Raw genomic sequence first — 12,044 nt, 5'->3', positions numbered from 1 at the left:
CCAGCAAAAGCTGCTCTTCCAAGCCCGTAAAGAACTGGCCCGCAAACTCAGATACCTAGAGTGTATCGCTCTCGGCATCCGGAGTGCTGCGTGCCAGTTCGATATCGGCCCCATGTCCACTCAAGGTGTTGCATGGGTCCGTGAGATTCATTGTGGCGGTTGCGGATTCGCTCGAGGCGGTATCCCCGATCACCAGATCCTCCGGCGCGGTGGCGGTCCCTTCCCCAGTGCCATGGGCAGCAGATCCACTCCGGGTGTTTCTGTCTGACCCCTCGCCCTGAGGGACAGGCCCGCCCTCGTCCGGTGTTTCCTCCTTCGCACCATCCCGTCGAATTTTCAACGTGATGGAGTAGAAGCCGTAGCTTAATACTCCACCACATTCGTCAAGCCAAGGGAGAGAAGCCTCGTTTATGATGAAACCAACATAACGCTGCTTCGCCCTTGTCTCGGCGACCCGGACTATCCTCCAATCGCTCGAAGGTAGCCCCGGAATGGACTCCGCGATGGTATCAAGGATCTCGCCAGGATCCGCTATGCCGTCTGAGACCCAGGCCCAGGCTCTCGGTCTGTTCGGAATTTCTTGAACACAAACCTCATCCAACCTGGCCCCAGGCCACAGCTGTCCTAGCGAAGCTATGGCGAGTTTGTAGAGCTCGCACGAGCGCTCATCGGCACAGGAAACAAGCTTGACCCTACCCTGGTACCAGCCGGCATCACGGATAGTGGGAGCCGGCCCCGGATGCTTGGTCATGATGTCCTTAAAGATCTTGAGAAGGCCGTTAAGGATATCCTTCCAGTTATCCGGGGTCATGTTCCCATCCGGGTGACCACGGTTCAAAACCGCCAGCGTAAAGTTGGCCTTAGCCGCCTCGCTGAAGGTTTTGGTCAGGGCAGGGGGAGTAGAGGTCGAAGGCCGGTGCCTTTTGGGATCGCTCGAGGCATTTCCCATAGACCTTTGTCTCTTAAGGGCCGGCATCTTCGGGTCAGAAGTTGGTTTGGTGGCAGAAGAGGAAGGGGTGGGGTTGTTGTTGCTGCTCTTCTTAGCAGCAATAATCTTCCTGGCCCAGGCCAGAGAACTTTTTTGCTCTGCCGTCAACTTGTCGCTGGGAGAGTTGCCAAGTTTCTCAACGATTTTGACAGCATTGCGAATGTTCCGCTGGTTGCGGACCGAAGTCGGGATTCGCTTATTTGCCTTGGAACCCTCAAGGGGTTCAGCCGGCTTGCGAGGTAACTTTGCAGCGGTGGAGGCAGTACTTTTGTCCGTGGAGGATTTAGTGCTGTTACCAGCCACCTGCTGACAAGAGGTGCCCGGTACGGGCGTGGGACGGGCCTCCTGTGCTTGCTCAGTCGGACGTTGCTTCCCCTCTTTGGGGCTAGCTTTGCCGGCTGCTGCGGAATTGGACTTGCCCTCAAGGGGTTTAGTTCTTCCGCTAGCTTGCACAGGTGGCCGAAGATTTTTTTGTTGCCGTGAAGGCCTGGTCGGCGCCGTCAGTGCGGTTCCAGACGAATTGTGGACTTTTTTAATGCCTAGTCCAAGGGCGGCATCTTTACCCGTTCGAATGCATTAGCTGTCGTGTACTGTTACCAAATGACAAAAATCGCTTAGGCGGTTAAGCGCCAACTAATGATGATGATGATGACCTCTGCTTGCAAGACAGTTCATTAGCCAATAAGTCGATGTGACTACCTGACCTGTAGCTACTACTACTACCACCTTCCATGTATTTGTAACTTCCATGCAAGTTGGCCCGGCAATTTTACCACGAATGAGACTAAAATGTCAGAAGAAACTGTGGATAAAGTAGTGGATTGGAGATAAACAACCGCAATTCTTTCATGGTTTGCATTTAAATTTGCACATAGTATTGTGGCGAATGTTGAGATCACTAGGCTGTTAGTAAATAATCACACAACAAAAAAAAAACATGAAGCAAGCCATAATTGCATACATGAATACATCAGTCATCATTTACACACATACATACAAGGCAACGAAGAGATATTTCACACACACACATGTGGTCGTCAGCCGCAGTAGTTACTCACACATACAAACACACGCATATGGTTATGCGAGAGGCATGAACTACAGATATGCATGCATATAACCAATTACCAAGCAGGTTATACAAGAGTTCTAGAAGGTGAAACGTCTAGAAATATGCGAACGAAGCAACGGAGAGTATAAAAGCAGCGCAAGCTGAATAATCAGTAATCAGTTTGATTTAAACACGCTGTTGTGAAGTACGTGATATTGAAGTATAATTGTACTACTCCCAAAGTAGGCTAAATAAAGACCATATTGCAATACTGAATATTGGAGTGATTTGCTCAACAGTTTAGCGATTCGAACGTTAGCAGAAGGTTTGAAATAAGCGGAATTTCCCAAATTCATTACAGTATGTGTATATAAAAAAAGTATAATTTCTGATTTGATGCGGCTCTTACTATCACCGTAAAGGTATTTACAGAAAGTAGTCATATTTTTGCCAAATTGCGACAGAGCTAACTTACATACTGTTTGGAATGTTTTTTCTTATGCTTTGAATGGACTAAAATTAGATTGTGGGAATCTGTCACAATTCTGTTGATATTTGCATTTCAATTCAATTCAATCTACACACGTACTAGTGATAAAGAACCCGGTTTCACATTGATCCCGAAATAGTCTCTAAATAATTCCGAAGTGATCCTGCAACAGTCGTAAAATGGTTTCGAAATAGACTCGAAATGAACTAAAAGTTGTCCTCGAAATGTTACTTAAAATAATACTGATGTGAACCGCAAATCGTTCCAAATCGGTCCCAAAAGTATAGAAAATATTTCGAAAATAATCCAGAAGTGATCCTGAAACTGTCCCAAAATTGCCCCGACATAGTTTCGAAAGGACCTTTATAATAAGACTTAATTAAGTCTTACTGCAGTCATTCCGAAATGGTTCATGAAGCAATCCCGAAATAGACCGATCCCGTCAATCCGTTAGGCATCAACAAAGGTGGCAGCTAGCACCATCCTCCTCCTTACTGAATGCAATGATGTGTCAAGCTTTAAATTATAGGTTTGATATATCCTCTTCTCATGGAAAAAAAACTATGAGTACCTGTTTTATTGTTTGAACCGATGTGTTGTAGTTTGAATGGGAAAAACGATAAGTGCCATTCTTACCGCCCCTTTTTTAACGCACTTTAAGGGATAATTAGGGGATTTATTAGTTTCGCTTATTATTCACTCTTAATACAATCTGCGTTTTTACAGCCGGCCATTCTTATTTCATATGGTGAGAACCTTTGCACACATGTTTAACCCGTCCCGGCACATTATCAATCTCCCGTTGGCAAAAGTGATAGCCACAAACTGAGCGTTACTTGAACTTAGCTGGTACAATATAAAATTCGGCTAAGAAACTCATACATTTCTGCGGGTTCAGTCACGGAATGTGGTAGACACTCAAGTTGTTGTTGTTGTTGTAGCAGTGCTTCGCTCCATCTAAAAGGTGCGACCATTCACAAATTGTAATGAATATCCTCTAACAGGGTTGGACCAGAGAGATAAGGTTGTTAGAGGCGTTGGCTTCACATTGCAATTCAAAAGATGGTTTGTGTCATATGGGAACACGTTATAAGTGGGACAAACATTGAGTATGTCGGGGTTGATTCTGGATAAGTAAGAGTTTTTATCCTTTTACAGTCTCCAAATTAAATAGAGATAGAGTGACGTGCGTCTCGCTGTGGAGATTGCTTTCCTCAACAGCGAGTTCCGAGTATGTCTTTAAAAACGGGGTTCATCGGGCAATCCCTGCCATGGTAGTTCATAGATATCTTTTATGCAGCTTTTCTTCATACGGCTGAATTCATATGTGCCGGATTTCATTTCAGTGATAACAGATTGTTACGTTCCTGAGAGGCGGGGAAGATATCTGTTGAGATGCCCAAGTTTCTGGGTATTCAGCAGAATTTGTTTGTTCAGCATTTCATTTCACTCATTTATGGGGAGTATTCTCGCCTCACTATGTAGATGATGTTCTGAAGACATAACAAGACATCCCGTGACAGCTTTGAGCGCGTTGTTCTGACAGTCCTGCAGTTTCCTACAGTGTGTTTCTTTTAGGCTCGGCGAACATATTGGGGACGCGTAGCATCTCGTAGTAAAAGATAATGGTAAGGTCCGTTATTCAGACATTGCCCACTACCCAGGAGAGACTACCGATTCCCAGGTCTTCTACCAGCGGAATATTACTGCAGGTTGTATCATAGCTTTAAGTACGCCAATAAGCAATTTTTTAAATGAGCATTTAATCAGAGTTCGAAAGTGATAGCTTGAAAAAGATTTTGTGTATTTTATGGAAACTCATCCCAAAATTGCGCAATGGAAGAACCGGTTCCATAAGTTATCGGTACTTCATATCTTTGGTACGCATTTTATTATATTAAGTGAGTTTGAAACTAATTGAAAAGATTTGGAAAACAAATTGAAATGAAAGCAAAATGTGGGACGATGCAAAGCATCGGTACACCTTTATTTATTTAATTTGGGGCGAGCATAGGGAGCTCTGAGGTTTCGCTCTAATGAGCCACCTCATTTTCTATTTGAAGACCCCTTTAAAAATGTGATATGGAGGCGAGCACGGGGCTCTGAGGTATTGGCACCCCATTTTCTACTAGAAAAACCTCTTGGTATTTTTAATGTATTTAATTTATTAAGTGGTGCCTTTAAAACATGGGACGATGCAAAGCATCGGTACACCTTTATTTATTTAATTTGGGGCGAGCATAGGGAATTCTGAGGTTTCGCTCTAATGATCCACCTCATCTTCTATTTGAAGATCCCTTAAAAAATGTGATGTGGAGGCGAGCACTGGGCTCTGAGGTATTGGCACCCCATCTTCTACTCGAAGAACCTCAATTTTAAATTAAAAACTAAAACTATGTCTTCAGAATATTTCATAAGCCGGATGAGAATTTCAGCGCTTATGAAACAAACGAAAAAAAAAACTCATAGTTTAAGTCGCTTAAACAACTGTAAACCGAGTCTTTCACTACATAAAAATCGCAAGGATTAGCTTATAGGGTCAAAAGGCTTCACCCGTGATTCGCTACCAAACTGGCTATTTACTGCAACCAAAAGTTAGCTACGCAGCTGAGTTCACGGGCGTAAAGGCATTACTGGGAACTATGATTTAAGAGATATTCTACTTCGTCTTCTTGTAGCTATAAGGAAACTTCGAGAGGGTTTTGGGAAGTTTTATCGATGTTGTAGGTCCTTTGCCTGATACAGAACTGGTATCTTCCAGAAAATAGCAGCAATAACTACCATCACGACCATCCCGTGGACGATTTGGTAAGGCCACGTTGAGCCCCCAAAATAAACAAGGCAATTGGGTTGGAGGAGCTATAAATTGCGCTGGCAACACCTTTAAAGGGTTACTCTCCATAACCCCTTAAATCCCTGTATAAACAGGATGAACATCGATCTTTCATTGGCCGATAAATCAACGCGAGACGAATACCCTTTTCTGTCTATCTCTAAGCATTGTATCGGCCTTGAGCCCCTATTCATGATAACAAAGCTGACTGTTCTTTTTCTTCTTCTTCTTGAAGCGATAAGTTTTCGAGAGTATAATCGATGTAAGTGTCTTTCGCCCGATATTGGTCGCATACGTTCCGGAAATCACTGTCTTATGAAAACCGAATAGGAATCCTCACTGAATTTCTGAAGCAGATTCAATTAACACTTTTTGACAAAATCAAGTCAATTTGTTAAGCGATTAGGTTAGGGTTAGGTTGAACTGGCCGGTCCATGAGGACCTTGTTAAGCGATTGATAATCAAACAATTTTATCTCTCCGTTTTTCTTAACTTAACCCTCAAACGTCGGAATTTAACCCTCGGAAAGTGCACATATTTTTACTTTTTAAAATTTGTTTAACTACTAATTCATGAATATATAGTATTGTGGCGAATGTTGAAATCACTAGGTTGTTAGTAAATAATCACGCAACAACAAAAACATGAAGCAGCCACTCTTATGTACATGTACACATTAAAGCTAGCAACACATAGATAGAAGGCGACCAAGAGATAAGTCACGCACACACATGTAGTCATCAGCCGAAGTTGTTACTCACACATACACACGCATATAGCTCAATTGCCAAGCAGAAGATACAAGAGTTCTAGAAGGCGAAACGTCTAGACCTTAGTAGAGATATGCGGACGAGGCAACAGAGAGTATAAAAGCAGCGCAAGCTGAGGAATGATTAATCAGTTTTGATTTAAACACGTTATTGGTTGTGAAGTATAATTGTGTAGTACTACTCCCAAAGTAAACTAAATAAAGACCAGTTTGCAATTAGTGATTAGTTCAACAGTTTAGCGATTCGAACGTTAGCAGAAGGTGCATCAATAGCAGAAATCCCCAGAATTCGTTACAGTATAGTAATGTACAAAGAAACAAATTTTGAACTACGAAAGCTCATATATATGTGTTTGAGGCTAATTTCGAGGGAGAGAAAAATTACATTTTTGCTAATGACTTACATCTTTTTACAAAAATTGGTTTGGTCCTGAATTACAGTTCAATGTAAGAAGAAGGAGGCCCAGTTATGAGATAATAAATAAAAGTCAAGTTAAGTTAGAGCTGCCAAAACAGCGAGTATAAAAGCCGCGCAAGCTGAGGAACAACTAATCAGTTTGATATAAACGCGCTTTTGTGAAGTACGTGATATTGAAGTATAATTGTACTACTCCCAAAGTAGTCCAAATAAAGACCATTGGAGTTATTTATTCGACCGTTCAGAGATTCGATCGTTAGCAGAAGATGTATAACCAACAGAAATCCTCAGAGTTCGTCACAATTTTATTCTTGAGTCATAAATTCTCAAACGGTTTTTCGCCGTGGTTCGAAGTTTGTGAAAATTTTGTTGCTTTTTTGATCACTTTTTTGTTATAAAACCCAAATTCCAAGCCCAATTCGCCAGCATTCCACTACCTTTTTGAAAAATTAAAATAATATGTTTTCTACGTCTTTTCGTAACTTCATATAGCATTATTTTATTGTTAAATACATACTTCAAAATCCACTACTAAAATTTCATATATATAGTACATTTATGTATGTATGTACGTATTGTATAAAAAATATAATAAAGGAAAAACTATTCAAATGTTACATAAAAAAATTAAATTAACAAATTTAATTCAAACAATTCTTAATCACTTCAGTACTTCAGTATCATTACATGACTTATGGTATTGTAGAAAAAAATTCTTTATCTAAATCCATGTAACAAAAGTTATTTGTTGTATAACTGTTATTATTGTATATATTATATATATATATTTTTTTTTTTCCTACTATTTAACAAGTTGTTTGTTTTTCATCTTCACCATAACACGTTCTATTTCGGGATGAACATTGCGCACCTTGGCGAGAGTTTCGTATGCACGATTCATTTGACCCGAGAGTACGCAACTAAAAAGTGAATTAAATTATAATTAAAATATTAATATAAAATATTTTCAAATTCAAATTTTTTTTTGTTTCTTTTGCAATAATATTACTCACACTAACGCTGACCCAGTCAAATTTCCATTCATATCCAAATGTAAAATCCATTTATCAATGATATTCGAAAGTAAGGGATCATCCTTTTGCAAATGTACGCGTCCGATAAGTAGCGCTTCTTTATAATAATGTTTTGACATAAGTAATTCGATAGCTTCAATATGCCGATGTGTTGCTATAATATAAGTAGCTGCCTGAATGGCATAGCCCTGTTCCAAGAGTTGATCGGCAAATGCCTGACAGCATTTCTGCCAAAAGCTAAAATTTAGAGAAAAAAGTAAAAAAGTAATAATTTACATTTAAAGGAAATTGCTTTAAGGAAATTTTTTACATACCCGTAGGATATGGTTGGCGCAATCGCTACATGCCATTCGCTTAACTGCTTATTTTGTATACAACTAAGTATTTCCTCTCTTATCGTTGAATTTAGTTGTGTCATAAATAAATTTGATATGTTTACATGTCTAGAGTATTTATGATGTTTTACTAAAGAAAATGAATTAAAAGACAATTATTTGATTAGCTTTAAATCATTTAAGTAGAAATGTGTATAGACATATTGACAGCTGCCTGCAATATTTCCTTAATTCGAATGACATTTCGAAGAGCATTTTTTGGAAGATCTTGTTTCGAAAGAGCCATTTCACAGCACAACTAAAAATCAAGTTTATAAAACAAGTAGTACCGTTAAATAATTCAGGCTTCGAACATTTTCCTGACTTATGTTTCTATTATAAACAAGTAAGAAAGGCTAAGTTCGGGTGTACCCGAACATTACATACTCAGCTGACAAATTACAGCTTACAAAACTTTTAAATTACCTTCTTTTAAAAGTGGGCGGTGCCACGCCCATTGTCCACAAATTTTATTAATTTTCTATTCGGCGTCATAATGTCAACCCGCCTACGAAGTTTCATCCCTTTATCCGTCTTTGGTAATCAATTATCGCACTTTTTCGGTTTTTCGAAATTTTCGAAACCGAAAAAGTGGGCGTGGTTATAGTCGATTTCGTTAATTTTAAATAGCTGAGATGAGTGCCCAGGAACTTACATACCAAATTTTATTAAGATACCTCAAAATTTATTCAAGTTATCGTGTTTACGGACAGACGGACGGACGGACATGGCTAAATGAATTTATTTTTTCGCCCAGATCATTTTGATATACAGAAGTCTATATCTATCTCGATTAGTTTATGCCGTTACGTGGTACCGTTATGCGAACAAAATTAATACTCTGTGCGCTCTGCTCAGCTGAGTATAAAAAGGAAAATAAAAACGACGTTAAATTTTGAAAATTTTTCGAACTTGTATTTTTATTATAAACCAAAAAAAAAAAATAAAGGATGTTCGAATTTCGAATAATTTTCGAACTTGTATTAAGGAACTATAAAGTCCCACATCGCCTGTAGTAAAAGATAAAGATATTCCAAACTCATGCAAAATTAGTAACAGACGGCAACTTTGAAAAAAGTTTCAATGCCATACAAAAATATCAATGAATTCGAAAATAATTAGAACTTGGAAGATTTTTCTGACTTGTACTGCAAGAAAAACGGCAAAATCAGAAAAACAATGTGTTCAAGTTTCGAAACACGGAACCATAAAAGAGTGCCGATACTGCCAATCATAAAAGATGAACATATTACACGCTTATCTAAAAACAGATGAAGTACCTTCGAACATAATTCGAAAAATTTACAAAGTTGAATTCTAACGGCGCGTCGGTACGGTCGCTAACGCCAAGCTTTAGAAGAAAAAACAATTCAAGTTCATCCAAAAAGCACTGAACAAGTTTTTCGAAATTTCCTTATTTTGTGAGTGAGATCAAATTTACCAATCAACCTGCAGAATTGATTGAAAGTACACTATCTACGAAATTATCAAACAAGGGAAGTTATACTTCTGCATCTTCGAAAACCCAGTGTTTCATTGCAGTTTTCACTCTGTTGCATATTGGACCAAAACAATTTTTTTGAAGATATTGGACCATAGAGTGAGAGTAATTTCTCTCGTTATCAAAATTAACCTGCACAATATAGGTAAGGGCTTTCGAAGTTGTTTTGTATTTGAAAAACTAAAAAATAAGAACATGCGTAAGCCCTCACATATTTTCTTATTTTAATGGTAAACATTGTTTTCTTTTTACGGTTATAGTAAAAATTGACAAAAAACTAAGAAATATATGGCTCTTAGTTTTTTCTAAAATGTCCGTATGACACTTGTGATTGAGGCTTGTAAAGGAAACAATTAAAAAATTCCGTTTTCGTACTACAAAAGCTTGAGCTACTTCGAAAAACCAAGAGCTACTATTTTACTTACTTATGATAAATCTCTTAAAAGCAATGGTTTGGTGCAAAACCTATAAACAAATTGTTTGTGCGGTCTATAACACTGCTACAGCCGGCTGGGTATTGGACCAAACCCACTTTTTTGTAGAGATTGAGGCTTAAGTAGACAAAGTACTATCTCCGTTTTTTCGAGGTTAGCCTCCAAAAAATAGATATCGGCTTTCGAAGTTCGAAATTCCACATTTCGAAATTTTATTTATTTTTTGTTAACGCCTTCAGCAAATTAAAAAAGTAAAAATGTGGTCGTGACCCGCCTTTATCTTTTATTTGAATGGCTGAATTCTTTTTTTTTTTTTTTGAAAAATTACAGTACGAGAAATTCCAGTGCACAGTATGTGAGGACATGAAAGTAGTAGCCACTATCGTGGGACTATCTGACTTTTCACCTCGTTTAACAGCTGTCTCAAAAAACGAATTCAGCCCTTCAAATAAGGAAAAAGAGCGGACCACGACCACATTTCTTTTTTAATTTGCTGAACGCGTTAACAAAAAAAGATAAAATTTCGAAATGTAGAATTTCGAACTTCGAAAGCCGATATCTATTTTTGGAGGCTAACTACGAAAAACGGAGATAGCACTTTGTCTACTTAAGCCTCAATCTCTACAAAAAAATGGGTTTGGTCCAATACCCAGAAAAAAAAATTTATTTTGCCGCATAGTGTAATTAATAGGCCAATTGAGCAATGAAACGTCCTTTGTAGTCAAAACGGGTGACTAACGCATTTGACGTTGTATGACAAGCCGTTTTCATGATATGGCCAAGTCTGTGGTCAAATTTGACCTAGTGAAAAGCAAGCATAAGAAAGGATGTTTCTAAAGAAAGGCGCATTTTCGAGTCGAAATGGTAAAAAAGATTGATTTCACTCAGCCGCCTGTGTATACATATGTGCTTACATTCATCAGCCAACAGCTTTTGCGCATCGATTTTGGTGCCAAATAATTTTACGCACAATAAATTCTTGCCACTTCCTGTATTATTCAAAACCATATTCAATTTCTCCAAAACATCTTTATTCAATTCTTTTGTTGTCATATGTAGGAGGGTTGCTTGAATCTAGAAATACACCAAAAGAAAATATAAAAATTAGCACGCACACACACACAAAACAAAAACAAAACTTATTTATCATGATTAATTCACCTTCATATATATCGAGGCGCCACCAGTCGTCAATTTGTTTTCATTTTTCTTAACCACTTGTTGCTGTGCCGAAGCATTATCACCTGCCTTTGGCTCTGTTGTAGCATTTTTGTCTGCAGTCTCATTTAATTTCAATGCACCTAACATATCAACAACAGCTTCACTATTCTCACTTTGCTCTCCACCACCAGCACCACCTCCACCACCACCATTCGAATATTCTGAAGTACCAGATGGTTCACCAGCACCACTACCAACAATAGCACGTTTAGAGCGACGCTTATCAGCTGTGGTCAATGGTTTGGCTGCATCAGGATGATTTGCAACTTTCAATGCCCACTTCACATAATCCAAGGTGTGCGCATTCGAACGTTTCCATTTTGCTGTTGAATAAACAACAGATTCCTCTAAACGCATATCGAATAATTCCACTGAGGTAGATTTACCAGCGCACATTACAATATTTTCATCGGTTGGTAAAAAGAGTCCACATGTCATTGGACATGGAAATTGTTTAAGGAATTTTTCTTCATTTGTACTATAAGTTAAATCCCACACACGTATACCACCATCGAAACCGCATGTAAGAAATTCATTGGCATTATGATTACTCCATTTAATGCAAGCATTTGCAGCTTTTGGGTTTTTAATTTCAATACGTTGGACAGGTGTTAGTAGACCATCCGCTCCATTCACTTTGAGTATGTGTATATTATTGGCATTGGCTACAACTGCAACGTGATCGGTAGCAATTGGACTCCATGCGATTTCGGTAATATAGCGAGGTGCTAGTGGGGCATCTTGCATTAGAATGTATGAGTATGGAAGTTTTGGATTACGATGATAAACTTGTATATGGCCACGTTGTGTACCGACATAGAGTATGTGACCACGTACAGATACCGTTGAAACACTTTGAACTTCGCGTATAACGTGGGCATCTGTGAGAAGAAAAATGCGGATGTTAAGAAAAATAAATTTTTTAGAATAT

General features: G+C 38.8%; 1 protein-coding gene across 1 annotated transcript in view; it reads right to left on the bottom strand.

Moving 5' to 3' along the window:
• Positions 1–7,025: 7,025 nt before the first annotated feature.
• The window catches only part of rig (rigor mortis), a 50,155-nt gene continuing 45,136 nt past the window's right edge, over positions 7,026–12,044 (bottom strand). The window contains exons 6-10 of the mRNA XM_067775008.1: positions 11,054–11,994; positions 10,807–10,966; positions 7,898–8,048; positions 7,563–7,820; positions 7,026–7,469 (exon numbers count right to left, since the gene is read on the bottom strand). Coding sequence (XP_067631109.1) covers positions 7,352–7,469; positions 7,563–7,820; positions 7,898–8,048; positions 10,807–10,966; positions 11,054–11,994 — 1,628 coding nt within the window. The 3' untranslated portion in view covers positions 7,026–7,351. The remainder of the gene's footprint in view (positions 7,470–7,562; positions 7,821–7,897; positions 8,049–10,806; positions 10,967–11,053; positions 11,995–12,044) is intronic.

This window comes from Eurosta solidaginis, chromosome 3 (genome assembly GCF_040869045.1).
Source record: "Eurosta solidaginis isolate ZX-2024a chromosome 3, ASM4086904v1, whole genome shotgun sequence".
NCBI classification, from domain to species: domain Eukaryota; kingdom Metazoa; phylum Arthropoda; class Insecta; order Diptera; family Tephritidae; genus Eurosta; species Eurosta solidaginis.
The sequence above is the reverse complement of the archived record's forward strand: the minus strand, read 5'-3'. Positions and strand labels throughout refer to the sequence as shown.